Source organism: Bactrocera oleae, chromosome 2 (genome assembly GCF_042242935.1).
Source record: "Bactrocera oleae isolate idBacOlea1 chromosome 2, idBacOlea1, whole genome shotgun sequence".
In the NCBI taxonomy this organism is placed as follows: domain Eukaryota; kingdom Metazoa; phylum Arthropoda; class Insecta; order Diptera; family Tephritidae; genus Bactrocera; species Bactrocera oleae.
Window position 1 is genome coordinate 42011119 of NC_091536.1, and position 26305 is coordinate 42037423.

At 35.0% G+C, this 26305-nt stretch overlaps 1 protein-coding gene across 2 annotated transcripts in view; it reads left to right on the forward strand.

Annotated features, from left to right (window-relative positions):
• Positions 1–22107, forward strand: part of Mocs2B (Molybdenum cofactor synthesis 2B) — a 77304-nt gene extending 55197 nt beyond the window's left edge. For both annotated transcript variants that reach the window (XM_070113035.1, XM_070113034.1), the window contains one exon: positions 21875–22107. In XM_070113035.1, the coding sequence (XP_069969136.1) occupies positions 21875–22024 (150 nt within the window). In that variant the 3' untranslated portion in view covers positions 22025–22107. The remainder of the gene's footprint in view (positions 1–21874) is intronic.
• The last annotated feature ends 4198 nt before the right edge of the window (positions 22108–26305 follow it).

Sequence of the window (26305 nt, forward strand, 5' to 3'; positions counted from 1 at the left end):
TATAAGTCATTTGAGTTAATTAGGTTGATTTTATGATTTCCTAGAGACTGACCGATATAAAGTCAATCGACCTTGGCCCGATATTTGCCATTGGCATGAATACATATTGTTACCAGCAAAAAATGCATTAAGACGACTCACGTATTGATCGTTATAAATATATGGTATGAAGTCAACCGACTATGATTGATTCTACCTATTTTAAGCTCCAGGATACATTATTACCAGGAAAAGAAAATTTTCAAATCTTATAGATTGATTGCTACTTTCGGTAAAAAGTCAGCCATAGGTACTAAGGTCCACATAGGCAGTATGACAATTTTTAAACATTTTCAGCCCACAGATGCCTCTTACTTCTGGAATCCCCTGTACCAAATTCCTGTTTTATATCTTAATTTGGAGCTTAGTTAAGTAATTTGTAGGTTTCCGCTCCATCGCAATTTGTGGGCGTAGCAATGGTCCGATTATGCCCATCAACAATTCTCGATAGTCATCTCAGACTATATCTTCTAGAAACTCAGATTGGGAATATTTTATCATGTTTTCTATTTCGGAAACAGTCAGATGGGAACCTATTGTATCTTTATAGCGCTATATATCACTTTTCCAGTTATTTCGGAACTTTTGAAATAGCCGAATATCCGGGCTTGTTGTGCCTTGACTGGTTTTTGCGTCTAATACGCTTTTTAATATTAACTCATACATGTGATAGCGCCAGGCAAAATTTAGCAATTCTCTATCAAGTTTCTGTTCAAGAAGTAGACAAGTGCCATTAAAACCAATTGTGTTTGAATATGTGATATCAAAACAAATAATGTGTACCCTATCTTCTAGGTTCCAGTCTGCAAGCGCGTTCCAAACCGCCTTTGCATGTTCTCCTTCTGATGAGTTTTTTTTATCTTGGAACTGCTAACGCAGGCAATAATTTTCCAACAAAGTGAATCGCCACAAACACTTGCATCTCATTGTGAAAATCAATTTTAATCCTATCGGAAATTGATCAACAACAGCTTCAATAACATATACGGTATCTCTCTTACTTAAGTAAAATCTGTCTAGAGCCACTACTAATTTTGGAGGGGTGAACATTTTACGCATTGATATTTTTTTTAAAGTGAAACTTTTATTACATCGTCTCAAATTTTTTGGGCTGCGTTTGCATGTCGTTTTTGTAATGCTCTATACATATGTGTATATGTACATACATATGTGCCGAACAAATAATGCATACACAAACCTACGTACACATATGCGTACACATGTAAATACGTCACCGGCAAAAATTACAAACATTGTTCAACAAAAACAACAATCGTCTCAAGTAGCATAAGCAGCACACACACATGTCAATATGACAGCCAAATTGCTATAGCGACTCACGCGACGACAAAGCGTCACAACATTGTGTTGTTGGTAGAAAATCCGAGCTGTGTCGACAACAACAAACGAACGATTGCCGATTGTCACCGCTTCCCTTGCCGCTCTAACAGCTTTGCCAATAAACCATCGTAAATATGTATGTTTATGTATGAGCATGCATATATGTACATCGACGCAGATTTTTGCGAGCCATATAAAAATACTAGCTTTTGCCCGCGACTTCGTCCGCGTGGAATAGTGACTTCCGGCAGATTTTTGGTTCTTCCCACATAGTTCCCGTTCTTGCGGGATTTTCGGAATGGTCGAGTTCCAGCAGAATTTTCAGGATAAAACCTATGTTTTATTTTTCGAGTTCCAAACTATATCTGTACAATTTTTATAGTAAATTTTATTATTTTAAAGAACTTCTGCATATACTACATTTTTTGTTTTATTATCTTGTGGCAGAAGAACATATTGATTTTCGCCACAACCCGATCTTGATAACGCGACATATAACTGGCCGTGCGAAAAACAGTCTTGGCGTAAATCGATCCCCACGTGTCACGTGTTTGAATGTTTGCCCCTGTGATTTATTTATTGTGACTGCGAAAGATAATTTAAGCGGAAATTGTATTCTTTTAAAATTGAAAGGTAAGTCGTTGGGTATCATTGGGATGCGGGGTATGAGGACTGTTTGACCAACTGCTGGACCAGTCAAAACTATTGCAACGATGACGTTATTACCCAGAAATTTTACTTGAAGTCGGGTCCCGTTGCATAAATTTGGTGGTTTGAGATTTCTTAGTAAAATTATTGGGGCACCTATTTTTAACTTAAAAGAATGTGGGGGAAGGCCGCTTGGGTTCAAGGAATTGAGGAACTCCTGTGGGTAATGAACTACATCTTCTTGATCCATCACGGTATCAATGGATGTGTAGGTTACAATATCTCCTGGGAGTTTACTCAAAATAATATCATTTATTTCGTCAACGCTACTATTTCTTGCCGCCAATATTGCTCTTTGACACATCCATTGATGGTCCTTGTTTTCTATTTGGCTGATGTCAGGGTATACCTTAGTTACTAATTCCTCGATGTTACCCACTTTTACTCCTAAATCTCAATCAATTTCAATTTTGTTATTAGAATGAGGTATTTTCCCGTCTCCTACAGAAAGTAATTTTGAAGGGAAAGTTATACTACCTCCCCCCAAATGTGCTCTCATATTTGTCGATAATTTTAAAATATTTACAAATTTCCATAATGGAGAACTTTTAAGGCAAGCCTTCACAATGTCTGCTCTAGTTCCCCTTACTATTACCGGTAAAGTTTGGCGAAAGTCCCCAGCAAACATAACAGTAATCCCACCCATGATTTTATCACAGCTTCTAAGATCTCTAAGAGTTCTGTCTAGAGCTTCTAAGTGAGCTCTATGTATCATGGTACATTCGTCCCAGATTATTAGACTGACGTCTTGTAAAATTTTCCCCAAAGGGCCATTTTTGCGTATAGAGCACACGCTATCTTTCTCTGAAGACACAGTTATTGGCAGTTTAAAAGTGAAATGAGCTGTGCGTCCACCTGCTAATAAGGTTGCAGCAATACCTGACGACGCTACTGCCAAGGCTAGCTTTCCTAGAGACCTTACTTTTGCTAATATAAGATTAGTGATAAACGTCTTGCCGGTCCCACCGGGAGCATCCAAAAAGAAAATTCTTCCTTCATTAAAACGAACACTTTTCATGACACAAGTATACGTTGTCACCTGGTCATTAACTAATCTTGGTTCATTTTGTAATATACACATTTAATTCATTTATGTTATATGGTTTTCGCAACGCTACTTCTAACGGGTCCAGAAGCGAACTATTTCTTTTTGCTGCAGGAAGCCCAAAGTCGGTTAGGGATTTATCTGAAATCTCATGAATTTTATCTTCAATTATGATTAGTCCATCATTGTATATATCATCATAATATGCTAATGTCATATCCTGATTCTCATTACGCATTCTGTTTAATATATCTTCACATAAAGCATCACGAAATTTATTCCATAACTCTAAGGGGTCAGATGGTTGGCAAAATATAAGGATAGTGGTAAATAATTCTCTTAATTTTGTAGCTGGCTCGGAGATGATAGCATCATGCATGGTATTTTGCCAATGTTCATCTCCCTCCAGTAAAACTAATTCCTTGCAAGCGCCTTGGTACGTTTGGAAAATAACACCATTCACGGTTCTTAGATGTTGAAATGACATTGGACCGCGAACATATTGCAATAACATTCTTAAATAAAAACATTCAGTTTGAGTTGGATGAATGTTATAAACACGGCCTAAATTTGTGTCTTTTTTTACACCGGGATATCCCTCAACATCTTGCCCGCGTCTTCTTCTAGAAAATGAATTTCTTTGCCTAACGTAATACTGGGGAACTTCGTGATATAAAAGGGTTTTTGCAAAATCGTCGCTTTTGCAGAGATCAAAGAACGCTGTAAGTGTCGTTGATGAAGGATTGTTCAGACGATCTTGGAGATTTTCATTATTATAAAAATATACTCTGTGTCCATTTTCCAAATGAACGCCTAAATGAACTACTGCCGGAAAACGTTCATGAATAGAAAATTGGAAAATTCTCCAAAACGGCTTTGAGGAACTTATATAGCGACCATTTAGATATTTTTCTACTTCATCGTTAATACTTTGTAACGAAAATGTGGCTTGATCAGAACCTTTATGAATATACTTACAGATGTATTTAATAGCTTTGACCGATTGACAAAGCTCTACGTTAATGTGTGCATTGAAAATTCGTGATAGCAGTGAATTATAGGGAACCACCCAACGATTATCCACGCTTATTTCTGTACCTTTTACACGAATTATAGCTGTGTTTCCGTCATCTCCCGTTTGTGTTTCCGAAATAAAATGCCTAGGGAACTTTTTAGAACAAACGTTTTCTTTCATACATGGTGATGTAGGGTTATGAAATCCGCAAGGACCATGTATCATATTTTTTATGACAATATTATTGCATCTATATAATCTGGTTGAACTTTGTTAGCCAGCCACAATAAAATGTGGGCGTGAGGTAAACCTCTTTTTTGCCATTCTACACTGTAAACAAAGGCTTTCGATGGGCCAAAAATATATTTCTTCGTTAATAGGTCTATAATTTTCTTGAGTTTTAAATGAAATACCCTTGAAATTAAATCATGTCTATCATAAAAATGTTGATTGGGCAATAACTCACTTTTTATTTCTGGCCATTCGGGGTTACATGTAAATGTAATGAAGAGGTCAGGTCTTCCAAATTTCCTGACATATGTCATGGCATCTTGACTTTTTTCATTCATGAATCTGGGGGATCCTGTAAATGACGACGGCAATATAACGTGCTGGCCAATATTAGAAACGTTTATATGTCCATCATTACGACGGCATCTCTTAAATGAATGTACTCTTCTGCTCTCAATTTTTTTTGATTTCTTTTGATGAAGTCTAGCCTCTCAGAGATCATTTTTGCCGCCATATTAACACAATATTGGTTGAATAATCCTTTGAAATAATGTATACTGTTAAAGTCATTTATTCTCACCATGAATCTAAATGCATAAAACTGCATACATGAAGCAGTTTTAAATGTAGCCGTAGTATTCTGCTGTGGAATATTAATACAGTATCCGTCGTTTCCAAAGGGAAACAGTAAGGGATATTGAAGCTGGTCATAAGATCTATGAATTTCAGAAACTCGTTGAAGTCGACCATCTCTCGCAGTCAATACAATATCACGGGGACCTTTGTCTTCATCTATCATAAGAACAGCTACTTCATCTACTACAGGCGCATTATACCGACCTCTATGCTCATTAGGAGGTTTTACATCAGCATTAATGATAAGTTTTAAATCATTCGGTGGTCTATTTTCTAGTACAATCTAGAATATACGTATTATGATCATGAAGATATGTTTGGAGAACGTCGATAAGATCGATTTGCAAGCTTGGGTTTAAATTTGAGCGCAAGGATACCTGATCTGCATGGGAAACAAAATATATTTGCAGGAATTCGGGTTGTGCCCCTACAGCTGGAAGTAAGTCACCGATTAAATGATAAACTTGCCCTTGGACTTTAAAAGTGGGCATAAAGTTTCCCCCACGAATTTCTTTGGCACCAAATGAAGTCATCTGAAATAATGTATTATATTGTCTTGAGTGATTTAAGAAATGCTTAGATGATGGATGTGAGCCTGATATCAGTTCCTTTAAAACGGATGTTGGTTCCAGAATTATAGGTATATTTACTTTGCCACCACTACAACACAGTCCAGGAGTTTCAGCTGCCCATTTTTTTGCTTGGCATAAGTTGCATATTTTATCCATTCTACCAATATCAATATCATTTAGCTCAGAATAGTCAACGGTACAATCATAAGCAAAAGCAGCATTTAATAAATTATGTTGTCTGCGAGTTCTATTCCTAGTTGATCGGGCATTTTGCTGTGCTAATCGATGGGATCGTTCAGCGCTTGATTCCCGATCGCGGTTAGCCAATGTTCGGGCATTCTGTGAGGCCAAACGTTGAGAACGTTCAGCACTCGATTCCCGATCGCGGTTAGCCAATGTTCGGGCATTCTGTGAGGCCAAACGTTGAGAACGTTCAGCACTCGGTTCCCGATCGCGGTTAGCCAATGTTCGGGCATTCTGTGAAGCCAAACGTTGAGAACGATCAGCACTCGATTCCCGTTGCCGGTTCGCCAAAGTTCGGAAATTTTGTGAGGCTAAACGCTGCGAACGTTCAACGCTTGATTCCCTTGCACGGTTTTGTTCAGTAATTGCTCGTTGTGTAGCCAACCTGTGCATATTTTCATCCTCAGTTTCATTGCTCGCAAAACTCGCAGCCGCTTTGCAGTAGCAGTCTGCCGAGAAAGCTGAGTTCTTTTTCTCGGCATTATAGTGATGAAGAAAAAACGTAGAAAATGAAAACTTAACTAAAGCGTATCTCGTAATAAAAAAAAAGAAACGTAAGATTAAGAAGATTAATAATAAGGACCTAATTACTTTTATTTTTAACGATTATGTCAAAAGAACAACCATAAAATGAAAATAAGGTAAACTAACTTTATGCTTAAACTTAACCCTAATCTAATGAGAATACCTACAGGTATTATGTACCACAAAAAAAAAATATTAGAAACTAAATACTATTTTTAAAACAAACAATACTATACTTATAGAAAACACATACTTATAAATTAATAATCTACATGAAAACAAAAAAGTGTTATTATTGTGTAACTAAATACTATCCTAAAACAAATAAAGTACCTACTATATAGAAAACAACTACAAAATGAAACTGTGTTTAAAAAGTAATATTACGATGATAATTATATCGCATAAACAAATTGAATGCATCAACCGTTCAGTACAATCATACTTTATTTCTCTGATATTTCTTCGTTTATCCTGGACGCCATTACGCTTCGATGTTTGCTTACGACTGGAAAAATATACTGCGTGCATTAGCCCTTTTAAACAAATACTCTTTTGAATCCCAAAAATATTGAGTAAAGAAATTATGAATTTTTGATACATAAATACTAGGAAATTCCTGTTATAAATTTGGCCTTGAAAATATTTAGCCCTTTTAAACAAAGACTTTTGAATCCCAAAAATATTGAGTAAAGATTTTGAATAAAGATTAATATTATTATGTTGATACAACTTAAACAAATTATTTTGACCAACTTAGGTACCAACGGTTTTTGTGAGTTAATCTTAAAAGATAGACATATACTATCGCGGACTGTTTTTTAGATCATCAAAAGAGCTATTATTCTTTAATACATATTTTTTGTGTATCTTGAACCGTTTTCACGGCGCACGCAACGGAAGGCTTCAAAGATGAAATGATTTCTCCCGTTTTTTACACATTTACTACTATATCTTTGCTCCTATCGTAGCGTGATGTTATATAGCCTATAGCCTTCCTCGATAACTGGACTATCCAACACAAAAAGAATTATTCAATTCGAACCAGTAGTTTCGGAGATTAGCGCGTTCAAACAAACAAACAAACAAACAAACTCTTCAGCTTTATAATATTAGTATAGATTTTAAAATTGTAAAATATTTTAAATCGACAAGAGCTATGTTGACATTTTTGTCACTTTTTTCTGCGTTTGCCGGGTTGACACTTTTCTTTTCAAGAAGCAACATCAGAAAGTTGTTCAATTTACGATTTTTAGCTTTTGCCATCGTCGCGAAAAAACGCTTGTGGACAAACACATGCTCGGGAAGATGTGTATGGCGTTTACTTTTATGAATGAGTCAACTTCGCTTGTTAAGAGTAAGCCTACGTTCATGAATGAAAATGTTGTTGTTGTGTGATTTACTAAAAATTTGGCTTCGGCACATTGATTCTTTGAAATGAAAGAAAAAAACGTGAGATTTCGCATGAAGCAATTAGTGTACATATTTACATACATATGTACATATGTTGTAGGTAGACAGATATACAAAAAGTATGCGTTCTTTCATATTTGTTTAGATGCACACATAATTATATACATATATTTATATATACATATATGAGCATATGTGCGACGGCGTGGTCTTTTCAGATGTTATCAAAGCTTTTAATGATCAAAGCAAATAAATAGATTATATGAATATGTGCTATATACTTATGTCCTGTGATACCAAATATATATATGTAACTCCCTTCGCTCCCTTCTACTGCTCGTTCCACCTGTACGCGCCACTGCAATTTACAAGCAACCAAAACAAAGTATCGCAGGGCCTATGCTCTGGCGAAAACTACAATTTTATCCGTTACATGAAGTTATGCGTCAAGAAGATCGAGTGTTTTCGTCTATTTTAACAAAAATTGGTAGTGAATCAGAGCTAAGTTTAGAGGAAACAAATATTATCGAATCAAGGATGTTTACTGAAGATGAAGCTAAACGAATGTGTCCATCAGGAATACGATTATTTTTTCAAGTTAAGAAAGTTGAAAATTATAACAATTCAAACTTATCGACGTATGATGAAAAATACGAGTCAATTGCTGAGGACATAATTATGAACTGTGATGACCTGGTACTTGCTCAGAAATATTTAGATGCATTTGCACAAAAAACACCCGTTGATGCTGGTGGACTGCCTCATAAAATAATTTTTGTTTATGATTTACCGTACGTCATAACAAAAAATATGACGTTTCAGATGGAAGCGCTAACGGTAATGTAGGGAAATTGATACATCTTGAATTTGACAATACTACATTAATAAGAGTGTGGTTACTGTTCCCGGACAAGAATGTGGGGAAAAAAATCCGACAAAAATTTGCTCATCGCATCGAGGAATTAAATATTAATAGATACTCCGTGCCAATCAAGTTATTATTAACTTCATCACCAATTAACTCTCGTCAACGTAATACTGTAATAAAACGAACACATTTTCCATTATCAGCTTTCAATGCATCAATGATTCATAAAGCACAAGGGGGAACGTATAGTGAAGTTGTTTATCATTACGAAAAAATTCATGCTCAAGATTTAGTTTACGTAGCTCTTAGCCGCGTCACTGATTTAAACGGTCTTTACATTGTGTCAGAAAATGGTAACAAAAAATTTCATCACACTGGTTGTCGAGTTACTGAACAAACACAAGATTTCAGAATAGAATTGGAGCGACTTTCGTTAAATCCACTGATTACTATCACCGATGAAATCTTAAATTTTATTATGAGTCGACGGGGATTCTCGATGGTATCATTCAATGTACAAAGCTTACGAACTCATTCAGAAGATATTTCTGCAAGTCTGACAAAATCGATTAACACACTTGTTTTATGTGAAACTAATTTGAGAAATAATGAGCAAATAAATATCCCCAATTTTCAATGCGTGAGTAGACAGAAACATAGTACTTCTCGATATGGTGGAGTAGCTATACTAACAAACAATGATAATTCATTGAGGGTTTATTCAGAAATGCAAGCATACATTAGTAACATGAGTGTAAGTCAAACAACTGCTTCCGAATCTGCTGTAGGAGATTTTTGTGCATCTATTTGTCAATTTGATGAAAACAGAAAATTCGTAATTGCGTCAATTTATATTAAAGTAAATCAAAAAATAGATGATGTGATGGATTTCCTGGGTTTCCATCTAGCTCCATTTGCTACGTCATCAGCACAAATCTTCTGTTCTCGAGAAATATATTCACGAATGCCCATTATTTTGTCTGGTGATTTCAATACAGACTTTAAGAAAGAAGAATCTGCTCCACTTATTGAATACTTAAAAGAAGTATTTAATCTCCAAATGTTAAATGATAGAAATATACCCACCACGAGATATGGTACAACGATCGATGCGGTTTTTACTAGATACATTGAAAAAATTGAATGTAAGTCACTGTTTACGTATTTTAGTTACCATAAAATATTGGTTACATTTATGAACTGTGAAACTTTAATATTTGTATATCATCTAAATAAATGTTAAGAATTATTTAATTTAAGAGTATCCTAAAACACAGAGTTGAATAAAAAAAGTGTTACTGGGAAAACTAATCTGCTTGTATCATTTTCCATTACCATTCCGATTTTCCAAAAATAAAATTGAAATTGATCATGCCATTTCAATACCCTTAATAGAATATTATTCCAAAAATTATTAATTTAATGTCTACGATATGAAAATAAGTTTCACTTTTACCGTGGTTTCATAAAACCACACAATAGTTTTTTTTTTTGCACAATATTAATAAATATTGTTTATTAAAAGGACGTTTTGATTCTGTTATTTGGTGTTTTGCATCACCTATTAATAACCCAACGATTACCCTCCTTCCGCCCAACCGACGCGAAGGGCGCAATCCACATACGTGCGGAATTAGCCGAGTCAGAAAAGGCAAGAGAGTTTTTTAAGTGTTGAGATCCAAAACTGCTCAGCTACAGAAACAAAAATTTCAACAGCTAAGATTTATAGTTACAATATGATAAATTGTTACATTTTCATTCATTAAGAGAAAACAATTAAGTCTTTTTAATTTTGAAAAGTGAGTCAGATAAGTCAAATGTGCTGGAATGAGAATTAAAATCATGACATATACGGCGGAATGGCTCGTTTAGTTCAAAATTTGATCTACAGGATTTTAACAGTAAAGGTCTAAACTGCCTCGAAAAGCGAATCGGGATATTAAATTTAGTTTCAGACAGGAGAAAAGAACTGCAAACTGTTCCATTCAAGATTTTCACTAAGAATATTATGCCAAGCATTTCCCTACGACTAGAAAGTGTAGGTAGTGTTTAAATGAGTTAAACTCCCTCCTCCAAGTACACCACTCTACTCGGGTAAAACTGGCGCCCCCTAATAATGCCCACCACATACTCACCAATACACCACACCAGATGACACCACACAGGACAACACAACATACCATCTTTACTTTGGCTTTTCGTCTACGGGCCTGAGCGCCACATCAACTTTTCGCTTACACTTTCGACAACAACGATCCTCTCTTTCCGATTATAAACCCGTCGATCGACATCGGCCCAAAATATTACTTTACAGATATGTATTAAAAGCAATAATAATAACTGGCTTTTATATGTAATAAAATATTTTACATGGTAAACGAAAAAAACCGCATTTTTATTATAATTTTAAACGCGAGTGTATTGAGTGTCAGCATTTTAAAGACAGTGGTGGGTGCTCCCATACAAATTGTGTATCGCTTTATTCAGGTAGATTAATAAGTTTTAAACGACTAGTGTATGGAGGTAGACTTACCCTAGCATCCCATCGGAAATGCGGTAAGGCGAAAAGTAAAAATTGTTTTTGAACCGAATCTAACTTGTCAGAATGGATTTGGTAGTTAGGGTTCCATACCACAGAGCCATATTCCAATATAGGTCTAACCAAAGTTGTATAAAGTGTTTTAGTAATATACGGATCTCTAAATTCTTTAGACCAACGTTTAACAAAACTGAGGACAGCTTTTGCTTTCAAGACCATGGTATCAATATGAAGACTGAAATTAAGCTTAGGGTCAATATTAACTCCCAAATCAACATAGTTAAAAACTTGCTCTAGAATATGGTGTTTTATTACGTAAGAAGAGGGGTGCACAGATCTACGGGAAAAGCACATCGTCTTACATTTATAGAGATTCAATGGCAAATCATTTCTATAACACCATGCAACCATATTGTTTACGTCTGTTTGCAATAGACACCTTTCCTCAGTTGAAGTGTATGATTTAAAAAGCTTTACGTCGTCAGCGTATAATAAAATTTTTGAGAATTCTATTACTGAAGAGATATCGTTAATAAACAACAAGAACTGAATCGGGCCAAGAGGACTACCTTGCGGAACACCTGAAGAAACTACCCATTGAAGAAATCTTGGCCGAAAGCCCAGTAGATCAAGTTTATGTATGAGAATCGAGATATTTACTTTATCGAAAGCTTTGCTAAAGTCTGTGTATATAACATCCGTATGCTTATGTTCCCTAAAACCCAATGATATGTGGTTTACAAATTCAAGCAAGTTTGTTAGAGTCGATTTCCCTTTACGAAATCCATGCTGAGATGAGGAAATTAACGGAGAAATCGAAAAGGTTATATGGCCAGTGATGATAGCTTCAAAAAGTTTAGGTATAACTGATAGTTTTGCGATACCTCTATAGTTTTCAATGTTGGATCTAAATCCACTTTTATGCAAAGGAATTATAAATGACTGTTTCCATATTGAAGGAAATATACCGTGCTTAAGAGAGGAATTAAATATCCTTGTCGAAGGCAAGTAAATATATTTGGCACTATTTTTTAGGAAGCATGAGGGTATCATGTCTGGACCGTAACTAAAAGATGGTTTTAACTTATTTAAATTAAAAAGGACGTCTTCAGAAATAACTGGAGCGTTAATTAAAGTATTCGAACACAGCACTTGCTGATAAGAAAACGTTTTGGAAGAATTATTACAGTAGTTTGACTTGAAAAATTCTGCAAACATATTGGATATAATATCATTGTCACTTGAAATGATAGATTTGTATTTCATTGTGGACGGAAATCCTGCGTTTGGAGTTGACGAAATCATAAAACGATTTTGGATTACTTAGAACATTCTTTTTTACTTTATTTAAGTAATTATCAACGTATACTAAATCTAAGCATTTACCAATTATTCGGAATCAAATTAATTTGGTTCAGACCCAACTCGGACATTTTTTCGAAAAACTTATGAAAACATGACCGATTGCAAATCAGTACGATATAGTCATCGAAAGCTTTCCACGAAGCACACGGTAAATTGAAATCTCCTAATCGATTATTGAATCTGCATTATTTGCCATCGAAGTAGCACTATTTATTAGAAAAGCATGCTGCATGTATACAGATAAGTCCGAATGGGTTGGTATATAAGACAAGGTTAAATAAATAAAGCGACTATTAACATAGACTCTAATACATTTAAATTCAAATGAGTCGGTTCCTTGAACAAGAACATTTTCAGATGGGATAGAGGAATGTACGGCAAATAGAACACCTCCACCGATTCTGTTCAGTTGATCACATCTAAAAATTTGAAATTCGCTGTTTAAAATCTCATTATCAAAAATGTGAGGTTTTAACCACGTTTTTGTAAATCCAATTATATGGAAATTAAAATTAGAACTGTTTAAATACAAGTCGGTTAATTTTGTATTAAGACCTCTAACATTTTGATAATAAATGCTTAGCGAATTTTTACCACTCAGTTTTTTATATTGGTGGTTGCATTTGGTAGGTTAGCAAAAAATAAATTTAAATAAATTAAAAAAATATTTTTCTTAAAACTGCGTCACTGATAAGTTGACCGAAGGAAAAATATGTGTTTAATGTATATAAACACAAATCATAACATGCATAGGGATAGTTCGCGCGAATTATATATTTAGTAATAACCACTCAACAACTATAAAAACACAACTCGTTTCTTTTGGCTCTCAAATTAGACTGGCTTCACACCAGATCGGCACCTCGAGCTTGCTGCTATGACCGGCTGTACCGCACATTCCAGCAAGCTCAAAATATGCTGAGTCTGCTGTTTGAGTCACGTATTGGCGGATCATGCGATGTGGTGCAGTGCATGCCATAGTTATACATAACTCCCCCAGAGCCACTCTGAGAAGTATCCTGACTTCTTTTATTTATAATTTTCAAATTTACATTATTATTATTTTTTTCTTAAAATGAGAATAACAATAGTTAGACTTATTAATGTAATTATAATTATGGTGGCGCTAATGCCATAAGTTATGTTCTTATGATATTTTAACTCTTCTATTTCTCTGATGTTTTTAAAATTATTTAGTACTATATTATCAAAGCTTATTTTTGTTTCATAAGTTTGATTCAACATCCTCACAGGATATACAAGTTTCTCAATAAATTTGGTTTTGTTGTTATTAAAACTTTCTTGATTAATCTTTATTTTACAAGTTGCGTAATTTATAATATAATTATTTTGCAATATGAAGTTTCTTTCATCACAAGTCTGAATAAGACTTTCATTATGTGCATTCTTTATTATTAAAGTGTCAGCACTTATTTCTTGAATTAGTGTTATATTGTTGTACATAAATTCACAATCATCAGAAAAGATACAATTCTTGCTTAGTTTTAATTTTTAAACACAGTATTTTCCTTATACCATTATTTATTATTACAATTAATTCATCTTCTTGATTTATTTGCAAGTTTTGTTTATTAGGTAATGGCGTAATTAATTTTACATTTTCTTTAAAAAAAACTTCTTGGGATTTGTATTGCGAATATTAATGCTTCCTCTTTGTATGCCACAACTCCTATTTTGGCTAATTTCAATTTATAGAAATCAATTTCGAACCCATCTATTTCTTCTTTTGTTAACATTCCGGGATGTATCAAATTGTTTTTAGCCGCAGCTATATTATCGTGAATTTCGTGAATTTTCAATTATCGGTGCTACTTGTAGGAACGCTGTCACCAATTTTATGGTGATCATCAGAAAAGCTATTGTCTACATGGTCTGAAAATACATTTGGCCGTGAATTAGCTTTTTTTTTATATGTCACCATTATGTACTATTATGCTCAACCTCTCATCTTCTTCTTCGGTGCCTAACTTCTCTGCTTTAGCTAATTTAAGTGGCCTCTTTAGGTTTGCTATTCGGAAATACGGTTCGTCCTTGTGTCGTACTCTTTTGTAGTTTTTTATTGGCCCTGACAATCTCAGTTCTTCGTAGTCTTCTCTGTACCTATTTCTTTCTTGTATTATGTTTTGTTTCACCTGGTCTATTGTTTTTTTTAAATGGTTGGATCTATACTAATTTTTGCGTTATTGGGTGTTAGACAGATAGTTACCTATAACGATCTGTATTCTCATTTCTGTTGAGAGACTTGGATCATCACTTGCTGTTAGTTTCTCTAACAGGGTTGAGTGCAGCCTCTCAATGTCTGCATTACCTGTGTGGGAATTTGGTTTTGTTAGGTGTACCTCTACTCCTTATGCATTTAAGAACTGTATCAACTGTTCGGCCCTGAATTCATTGTCCATTATGATGTGTTTTAGTTTTCCAAATTTCGCGAAATGTTCAATTATAATAGCCTTCTTTGCACTCCAATTTCTATCAGTTATGTTGTATGCTGCCGCGAATTTTGTCAGTTTGTCAATAACTGTGACAAACGACTGCTTTTTGAAATAAAAAATGTCTACATGTATTTTTTCGTTTTTATCTGTCGGTGTTTTTGTTAGTTTAAACTTTGGTCTTACCGGTTTCCTATCATACTTAACTCTTTGGCACTTTTCACAGTTATTTATTATTAACTGTATGTGCTCTTTGAATTTGGGATAGTATATTTTGACCTTAAGTGTATTGTAAGTTTCGTTTATTCCGCTATGCATTGACTCATTACTATGGTAAAGTGCGATTTGCTTATGTTATACTTATGCTTATGTTTTTGTACATTTGACAAATTTAAAATTATTATCATGTGAAAACATCGAAATCATGAATATCTGAATTTTAGATAATCAGATTCAGTGACTTCTGAGAATATGCCGACACATCCTTTTCCTTTCATATGCCGACTTAACACCTCTTTTATTATGTACTCTTCCTCCATTGGCTTGATCTCTATCATCTTTCTCCCATGGAGTCTCTGCATTTCAAATTTTGGACTGTACGTTAATATGATTTGAACTTTATGTTTATTCACTATTTCTTCATCTGTTATTTTAGGCGTATTTTCAATTCGACTTAGGAAGTCCGCTACTACGTTATCTGTACCCTTTACATACTCCATTTCGTAATTGTACTCCTGGAGTTTTAAAAGCCACCTTTGATGTCGTGGTGCAAATTCTTTCCCTTTATACTTGTTATTTAGATACTTAATCGGGTATTTTCGGTTACTATCTTAAATTTTGCTCCGTATATGTATGGTCTAAAATAAGTCACTGCATACATGATTGCAAGGAATTCTTTGTCTGTCGTCGCATATTTCTGCTCATGATTGTTTAGTGCTCTTGAGATGAAGCATATTGGTTGGTCTTGCTGTGAAAGAACAGCTCCAATAGCGTAATTACTTGCATACGTAGTAATTGTAAATTTTTTGTCATATTCAAGAAATTTTAAAATTGGATGTGATGAGATAAGGGTTTTCAAATTTTCAAAGCTGGCTATATATTGAGGATCTTTTGGATTCATTGTGTTATCTTTCTTTAAATATTTTATCATTGGGTAAGCTATTCTAGAGTAATCTTTAATAAACTTTCTATAATAGCCTGTGGTCCCTAAAAACCCTTTTAATTGCCTTTCTGTTGTTGGAATTGGTAAATTTTGGATGGCTAAAATTTTTTCTGGGTTTGGCTTAATGCCGTCTCTTGTCAAAACGTTTCCAAAAATTCGGTTTCTCTTTTTAAAAAACTACACTTATTTGCTTGGATTTTTAGGTTATTTTCCTGAAGCTTTGAAAAAAATTTTCCTAGTGAATGTATGTGTTCTTCTAGTGACGTAGAAAATATTAATATGTCATCTAGAGGGATTACATATATTTTATTAATATGTTCCCTTAGGATGTCGTTCATTAATCTCTGTAAAGTGGCTGGAGCATTTTTAAGGCCAAACGGCATCCTATGTATTCATACAGGCCTGCTGGAGCCACAAAAGCTGTTTTCTCTATATCCTTCTCTGGCATTAGGATCTGATGGTAACCTTTAGCTAGATCTATGGTGCTAAAGTACAGTGCTTTGCCCAATTTATCTAAAATTCCATCAATATTTGGCAGGGGATATTTATCGTCAACAGTAATTTGGTTTAACCTCCTATAATGAACCACTAATCGAAATTTTTTCATACCGGAACTATCTGATTTCTTTGGCACAATTATTATTGGTGAGCTGTATTTGCTTCGACTTTTTCTTATTATTCCTTGCTTTTCCATTTCTTCAATTTGCCTTTCCGCCTCATCTGCATGTTTGGGGGGCAATCTGTACATTCGGGAATTAATTTGCTGATCCGTTGTTGTTCTAATTTCATGAACAACAGTATTCGTGTTTGTCAGATCATCTCCTTCTTTATAAATTAGTTTTTCGTACTTTTTTAATAGTTTACTTATTTTTATCTTTTCTTCTGGGTTTAAATGGTCGAGTTGAATGTTACTAACTTCACTTTCTTCCAACAAATAAACTTGCTCCTGCATAATTTTCGTATGGAATGGAAGCTTGACACCATTTTTCAATGCCATTTCTTTGTTTTCAATGTTTATCGTTTTCACATTTTTAAATATAAAATCATTCCCCAGTATAAGGTCGTATGGCTTGTTATAATCCATTTTTAACCATCACATTCATGCATTCTAGTGAGCATGGTGTCTTATCTTCTCCATTTAGTGTACTGATTATTGTTTTATTTTTTTCCAAAACTGCTAAATTATACTTTTCTAAACTCACTCTTTTCATTATGCTTATGGTAGAGCCTGGGTCTACTAATGCACACCATTTCTTATTAAATAGAGTGAGTGAAATTAAAATATTATTTTGCTTTTCCGAGGCTAATTGGTAAAAAATTCCTCGTTGTTATTTGTTTCCTCTGTTCTACTCATAGTGTCAACCTCCATGGGTGTTAGGCCATTTGAGCGTGTTGATTGCCGAGTGCCATTCTGTACAGGTTGCCATGCAGAATTACCGTAACCGTTATTACTACGATATTGATTATTTTGACCTGAATTTCCAGGATTAGTTTGTCTGTGGGGATTATTTGGGTGATAATTATTTTGCCCTGAAAAGTTTTTCTTTGAGCGTATCGTCTCGAACTATTTTGTGAATAATAATTATTATTATTACGGGGATGTTTTCCTGAATTACTTTGGAAGCGATCAATATTTTGCTCACTACCATTTTGTCTCCTATAATTGTTTGTTATTTGATTATTCTGGTTTCTGTTATTATTATACTTTCTAGTATATTGAGAAAATGAATCCGAATTTCTATTTTTTGTGAAAAACATAGGGTTTAAGTTTCCATCGTCCAGCCCATGCCGTTATAGGACAGACAGTCTAGAAACTATTTCTTCCTGTCCTACATAGTCCCTTCGTACTCTGTCAATAGCCTCAATGAAGGATGGCAATTCGTTTACATTTCCTTCGAAAGGAGCTAGATATTTTAAGTCCCTTTCGACTCTTTGCCTAAACGTTATATTTTGTTGTTGGGCGTTTTGTTGCAGCGATTGGGTAATGGCGACTAAACAATCTTGTATATTTTGAGCCATCTTCACAGGTTTTTATGTATAGATAGAATAGAATACAATAAATAAATGTACAATATCTTGTATATTAAACAATTCGTATTTTACCTCTCGTAAGAGTGTGCTTCAAATTATTTTAATAATATTGTATAATATAAATTAATATAAGCTTATAAAGGTATGCTTCGAATCTATAACATTCACTTGCCGCTTTTACTATTGTTAATGCTCTCCACGTACAACTGCTGTTGTTATTTTTTTTTAAACCCTTACTGCTACTGTTGCTTGCTGCTACTGCTGCTATTGTTATTGTTGTTGCCCTTACTGTATTTTTTGCTGCTACTGCTGTTTATTATAAAACCCTCTCTTTTAGTTATTTCGACTAGCGTACGATTTTTAGTAGGAAAGTCTCAGGAATCACACTGGGTTGTTGGTTTTTTTTGTTATATATATACACATGTATATATCACTTTTTAAACGATTGTTTTCAGTTCTTTAATTTTTCCAAAAATAAATTGACTTTTTGAAAAAGTTCTACTCTCTAAAGTTGTAAAGTTCTTCTAAAGTTGTATTTCTTGCACCTTCGCTATATTACAATTCGCTGAATTTGCGTTTACTGTTAAGTTGTTGAATTGCTTGCTGCTGCATTGGAGAATTTGTGTTTAGCTTTCAATGCCGATATTTAAAATAGATATTAAATTAAAACATTTTTTTTTTGTAGTTTGACATCACAGCACTTGATTATGCTTTTCATTTATTATTTTTATTTATTTATTTCCCATCTGGGTCGCGGAACGTCGACTGTGCCAATTATATATTTAGTTATAACCATTCAACAACTATAAAACCACAACTCGTTTCTTTTAGCTCTCAAATCAGACTGGCTTCACACCAGATCGGCAACTCGAGCTTGCTGCTATGTCCGGCTGTACCGCACATTCCAGCAAGCGCAAAATATGCTGAGTCTGCTGTTTGAGTCACGTATTGGCGGATCATGCGATGTGGTGCATGATTTTGTTTATTATTTTTTTTTTTTTGGGTTTTTTTTTTTTTTGGACACCCAGGTGGGGCAGGTGTTATATTGATCGCACAGCATTTTCTTTTAAGTAAAGGCAGAACTTCATTTTAAAGTAAGTCTTTAGTAAAGGCCTAGACATAGCGTTCATGGGTTCCGTTAGATCTACATATACGTCGAAAGGAAGTTAGAATCAGAGCAACTCATATCACTGAAATTACCCCAAGTAATACTACATACTCAAAATCGCTCAGAATGCAAAAATACCATGATGAATATATCATCATTCAAATGGCCTTCACGAGTTTCAGGAACGAATTCGATGAACCCAATTTTCGAGTATTTTTTCCACTTAATCAAGTCGTATGTTATGAATAGCACGTTCAATATTGACTTCTAAAGCTTAAAGAGGGTCTGGTTTATTGCTAAAGACCAATTTACTTCAAATAAACCTACAAAAAGTAGTCTAATTGTGTTAAATCACACCTTCTTGGAGGCCATTCAATGTCACAATTTCTTGAAATGATCGAATCTTCAAACTTTTATCGCAATAATTCGGTTGTTGCACTGCTGTGTGGCCGTGTTGGAACCAGATGTTGTCAAGATCAACTTCTTCCAATTGTGGCCAAAAAAGTTGGTTATCATCGCTCAAACTGTCAATTTACGTGATTGTAATGGTTGTGCTTAAATAATTTGTGGATTTTTTTCGCGCCTGAATCGATAGTTTTGTTTATTTACCGCACCACTCAGATGGAAGTGAGCCTCATCGAAAACGATAATTTTCTTAAAAAAATGGTTATCGTTTTCAAGTTTTTGCAAGGCAAAATCAGCAAATTCACGACGTTTACGCTGGTCCAGTGGCTTCAGTTCTTGAGTAAGAACAATTTTTTATGGATGCAAGCCCAAATCCTTTCTCAAAATCTGCCAGGTTGTGGTTTTAGAAAGTCCCAATTCTAGAGAGCGTCTTGCAATTGACAAATTGCGGTCTTCAGCAACATTTGCCTGAATGTTCATTACTTCGAGTGGTTCTTTGTCTTATGTACGCTCGAAATTTTCAACAATTCAATATATAATCGAATATTTTCTGAACTTTAACTGTAATTTGGAGCAATGTTATTAGAAAATTAGTTTATGAGTAAAATCCGCATATACGTGTACATACTATATTTATAAAATTTAAGCCTTATGCAAATATTTCCTATTAGTAGTATGTATGATGTATGTTGATTCTTTGTCACATGAAAACTCTGTTAATATTGTGTAATTATTGTGGAGCACGAATTTTAAACGCGTAACAAACAATCCTCGAATCAACAGTAACGTACCTTCACATAACCTCAACTCCACGCGTCCCCAGTAGCCTCCTTTTCACTCACTCATTTTAATATTTATTACACTTCGAAATATTTCGTATGAAATATCAAATTAAGATTTAAAATTAACAAACTCATTCTAAAACTGAATTTATTACAAAAATCAGCACAACATTTGCATTGGAAACCATTTGATGCTTTAATCACTAAGGCATCAACATTTGCGACATAGCTCTCTCTCTCTTTCTCCTTGCATCACCAGTGGCGTTTCGATGCGTCATACAACCTAACCAATGCGCGTAAACGTTTAACCCAACCTTTCTCGAACTCCCGTTAAAAGTTTCATTTCAAAAATAAGTAGCAGACCTGCTGGATGTTCAAAAATAAAGATTTTCGATTCTAGAGACTGGATTCACAGATGAATAAAATTTTAATATTAAATACAGTGATGGATGGAGTTGCCCATATTTAAACACGGTGGAGTTCCGTCATGTTCTGGGGATGTTTTGTTGCAGCTGGGGTGGGAAAACTTGTCCTCATCACCGAAATTATGGATTCTAAGAAATACATTGTTATTTTAAGATCAAATTTAAAATCCCACTAAATACTAACTTTAATTTATGCCATTGGTTTAATTTTAGGGTTTCTTTTGCCATATTGTTTACTTTTATATAAAAATCAATAAATTCGGTATACTGCACTAATTTCTTTAGTTGAACAAGTCCGCCAATTTCTTCCAAAACCAAACAAATTGTATTATTAAAATTATGTTGAGACGGTAAGTTAGCTCTGTTCAGCACACAAGTAGTCTATTTAACTACAACTTGTTGAAGGTAGCTGAGAATTACACAGCAACAAGATATTAATAGACAAGTGGAATGAAAGTTTTAGTGGTGATTCGGAATATCTTGCACTGCTGCGCTATGAATGAATCAATGTGCCTGATAAATTTGCTGGTAGGTATGTAAGTGTGTACATGATGTTTCACTCACCAAGCCATCAACACTTGCTCCGTAGCTCACTCTCTCTTTCTCTTTGCTCACCAGTGAATACACCCTAACTGCTATGCGTTAAACGTTTAACGCAACATTTTCCGAAGTTCCCTTAGAAGTTTCACTTCAAAAACTGGACTCGATGGAAACAAAATTATTATATAGTGTTAATAAGGGTACACTAACATAAACAAAAATCATCACATAGCTCGTGTGACAAAAACAGTGTTTACCAGTCTTATGGTTTCAAAAGCTTAAAACTTATACAAATATAAAATTAATCACTTATTGTTTACGATGCAGGCACCATATTTTAACATAAATTGTAAATAGTACATTGTATTAATATATTGTATATAAGGAACTCTAAAATAAATCCTAATTTGAAATACATAATTTTTTTCTAGGTAGATGCGAACCACTCCGCCAAAACTTCAGTCGTAGATACTAAGTCAATTAAAGACAATGAGTTTACAGGACAGGTGTTGTATACCGCTGAAGATTTAAACCTCTTAATTCTGGATATGCACAGCGCTAGACACAATAAGGATATCTAAAAACATCGGAAAGCTAATCAAAATAAATAAAGTTTTTTGTAGATGTGACAGCTTAATAAAATTGATTGGTGTTTCTCTTGGAATAGAGTTGGTTATTTTGTTGTTGTTATTACCAAACGAGTAAATCAATGACCTTGATATGTAAGGGTGATTTTAACTAAAATTGTATATACATATGTATATTATCTAATAAATAAATGATATGCTCGGTAAGTAACTTATTTGAACATATTTTTGTACATAAGTATCATCAAATGAAGCTTTAAGTAACTTAGAGCTTTTAATTTTTTATATTTATTTGGCATCTGCCTAAAAAGGGGCTTCTTACTCACAACCTTATACTCAACAGCAACGCCACAAGGCAAACGTGGTAAAAACAGAACGGTTGATGGTAACTTTAACTACTAAAATTTAAAATATATTGAAAGTTGACTCTGGCAATCACAATGCAGTATCGGACTGAAGATAAGCTTTATAGATACTGTATCCTGCGGATAATTGCACTTTAAAAATTGCACAATTCAAATCACATAAATTGTTCAATTAAATGCCAATCAATTAACCGATACCGTTTAATTCAGGAATCTCGCTTAATTGTACAAAACAATCAATTAAAATACATTCATATATGTACTTCAAGTGTTTATTTAGTTTTTATACTCTCGCAACCTGTTGCTACAGAGTATAATAGTTTTCTTCACCTAACGGTTGTTTGTATCACGTAAAACTAATCGAGTTAGAGATAGGGTTATATATATATAAATGATCAGGATAAAGAGACGAGTTGAAATGCGGGACAGACAGTCCGTGCAAGCTCTAACTTGAGTAAAATTGAGATATCTTTATGATACTTGGTAGGCATGTTTCTGTGAGAAGGTTGGTATTGCAGATGGGCGTAATCGGACCACTGCCACGCCCACAAAACGCCAATATTCAAAAACAAATAAATTGCCATAACTAAGCTCCACAACAAGATACAAGACTCATATTTGGTATACAGGATCACAATAGGGAGGGGCATCTGCAGTTAAAATTTTTTTTTAAAGTGGGCGTGGTCCCGCCTCTAATAGGTGTAATGTGCATATCTCCTAAACCGCTAATGTTATAATAACAAAATTCACTGGAAGCAAATGTTTTTGAACCTCTACGGACAGTGTGATGATAAGTGAAATCGGGTGAGAAACCCGCCCACTCCCCATATAACGAGACTGTTAAAAACTACTAAATGCGCGATAAATCAAGCACTAAAGACGCCAGAGACATTAAATTTTTATCTCTGGGTTGGTATGAGATGACTTTATAGGAACCACGTTCAAAATTAGTCAGTGGGCGTTGCACCTCCCACTTTTAGTAGAAAGCGTATATCTTAGGATCTGCTTAACCGATTTTAACCAAATTGGGTGTATAACGTTCTTTTTATATTTCTATGTTATAGTGCGAACTATATACTTCCAACGGAAAAAATATAAGGAACAAATGCAAGACAATGCACTTGCGAGTGTTAAATTTTATTTACAGATCATTGTTATAAAAAATAATATAAACTTAAGTTACAAAAAAAATTCAAATTATTGCATATTCTAGTACATATGCAGCACTTGCATTCACACTTTTAAAGATCGTTGCTTACATTTTTAGAATGTTAATTTAGGAAATCTTTTTACATTTTTTTATTATGCTTCTAAACATTAGACCCAGAGATAATGTTAGCACCCTCCAAAATATATTCACCAATAAACATATTTATATTTTTAGTTGCTTTGTAGAGATGTCAACAGCTGCTTATTACAAACGCTGCGAAATACAGACATATGTATCTGAGGCAACGTCGAATTATATTTTTAACAAAAGTTTTTAGTGCAATTAACCGAGGGAAATTTTTTTGCAATAACACATATTTTTAACCAATTATGCGGGAAAACCAATTAATCGGGTTCGGTTTAGCGGGAAAATGTACACGCATTTTGTATGCAATGTATTTTGGACCGATCAGGTGATTCAAATAAGCGGGGCAAAATCAAATAACCGGGGGTCAGTTAAGCGAGGGATACTGTACCAGTTTAAATTTTCTGTGTGCATGACACCTCATAATTGTGGATTAAAAGTCGTATATCACAAACTACTCCATCACCGGCGCGGTGTTGCAACTACTTTAAGCCTCCAGAAAAATACGTACTCTGGAAGTCTAGAGGCAAGATTATTTTCAATAATCATGAAACTACGCAGTAACTCTTACGGTGCCAAGGGAGCAAGCAGAGTTTTCTCGTGTTGTTTCGATGGGGTCGGACTTCCTGTGATGTATAAGTTATTGTATTAATATTGTTTTATAGTCGATTTGTATTAAATTTTTTCCATTTAATTAAAATGATGGACACATTTTTTATCTGGGAATTCGATTGCCAGGTGAATTCAGATGCATTGCTTTTAATGTATATGTTTGTTTAAATTTTTTTTGTTTACATTGTTTTCTCTTTGTAGTGTCTGAGATAATGTGATAAATTTCCTTACTGCTAAACAGATGGCGCTAATCAGAGTCGCACAGGGTTTCGAGTAGATTAGCTTCAAATCTCCTCGGTGACGAGATTAACAAGTGATTTGAATGACGAAATCTTGCTAAATCAAGTAGAGTAGGGAGATAATTAACTCAACATCTAAAGCTCGTGATTAAGTCTCGGCCAGAACATGGTTTTACACGAGTACCAAAATGTACTCTTGCAACATGTCACCTAACGACTGTTTGTAGCACCTAAAACCAATCGACATAAATATGGAGTTAGGTATATGCAGTATGGCATATCTAATAATTACATGTTTCCTCTAATCTTCTACCTAGTTTACCCAGATATTTGCGGTAGATAAGAAGATAAGTTTTGGAAAACATTAAAAAAATTCACGGAGGGGTTTTCCTAGTGAATAATTTCAAATCTATTTAAGAACTTACTAGGTTAGGTTAGAAGGTCGAAGGATCTCACTTGGACAGCTTAAACGCCGGTCCGTTGTGGTAGCCAAAACTCCTATGAGCTGGATCAAAAGACCCTAACATGTCGGCAAAGCGCTTTGTGCCTGTGACAAACTTGTTGAGACGGCCAATATCCGATTCGGCCAAATCTTCTTGTCCGCCGAAAGAGTGATTGCCGAGATGTTTCAGTCTCTGCCTAGCTAAAGCCGGACAGTGGAGGAGAAAGTGCGAGGATGTTTTCACCCCACCCTCCTTCATACACCTTTGACAACTAGCATCGGGTAGTATTCTAAGCCGTACCGAATGAGTGCCCATTGGACAGTGTCCAGTGAGAACTTTTACCATAGCGGCGAGATGAACTTTGTTCGTTAATGGAGATCCAACTCGATCGACCAAATTTTCAGGAATGCGGCTGAAAAAGGAGAGAATTGTGGTGGACCCTTTGCATAAGCCCAGCTTCCCTGAGCCTTAGGGCATACTTTGCAGCAATGCACCTATCGACAATGTCCAGACGAGCTATGTTTAAAATAGCATTAAGAGCTGTCGTTGGTATGGTCGGCACTGCACCGGAGATTTTTATGAGCGCCACTCTTTGAACCCGCTCAAGCTTTTTAGCCAGACTAGCCCTTTCGAGCGCCCTTCACCAGACTAACACAGCATAGAACAATATTGGCTTGACTCCGGTTTCGTAGAGCCTGAACACCACTTTTGGTGTTTGTTTCTGAACTTTGGTGAGAGTCCCCATTTTTTCCCTATAGTACCCAAGCAGCAATAAAAGACGACCGATTCCTACTTAACTCTCTCCTCGATGTTTGGCCTCCAAGAAAGCTTTCTATGAAGGATAAGCTCTAGGTAATCCAACTTATCACCGGGTTTTAAGACGTGAAACCTCGAGAGGAGATAGGCCCGTTGGGGATCTTATACCTCCTAGTAAATAAAACCGTGTCGGGTTTACTTGGGTTTACGGCTAGGCCGCTTCTATTCGCCTAGTTGGGTACCACGTTTAGGTTCAATTCGGTAAGTTCATAGACGGTAGTTAAGAATTTTCCCCTAACCATAAGAACCACATCTGCATAGGCTATCGTGCGACAGCCTAGGTTCCCTATTAACCTTTCTAGTATTCTTGGCACTACCCCACTATGCTACGACAGCTCTGTCGTAAAGAAGGTGCGCACAGTGAATACCTTGTTCATAAGGGCTATCTCCAGCCATGACACTACATCATGCACAGCAGTGTCGACCGACCTGCCTTTGTTGAAAGGCATGCTGAGCCTGTAGCAGTTTACTCCTCGGTAATCTGCTCCCAATGTACAGATCCATAA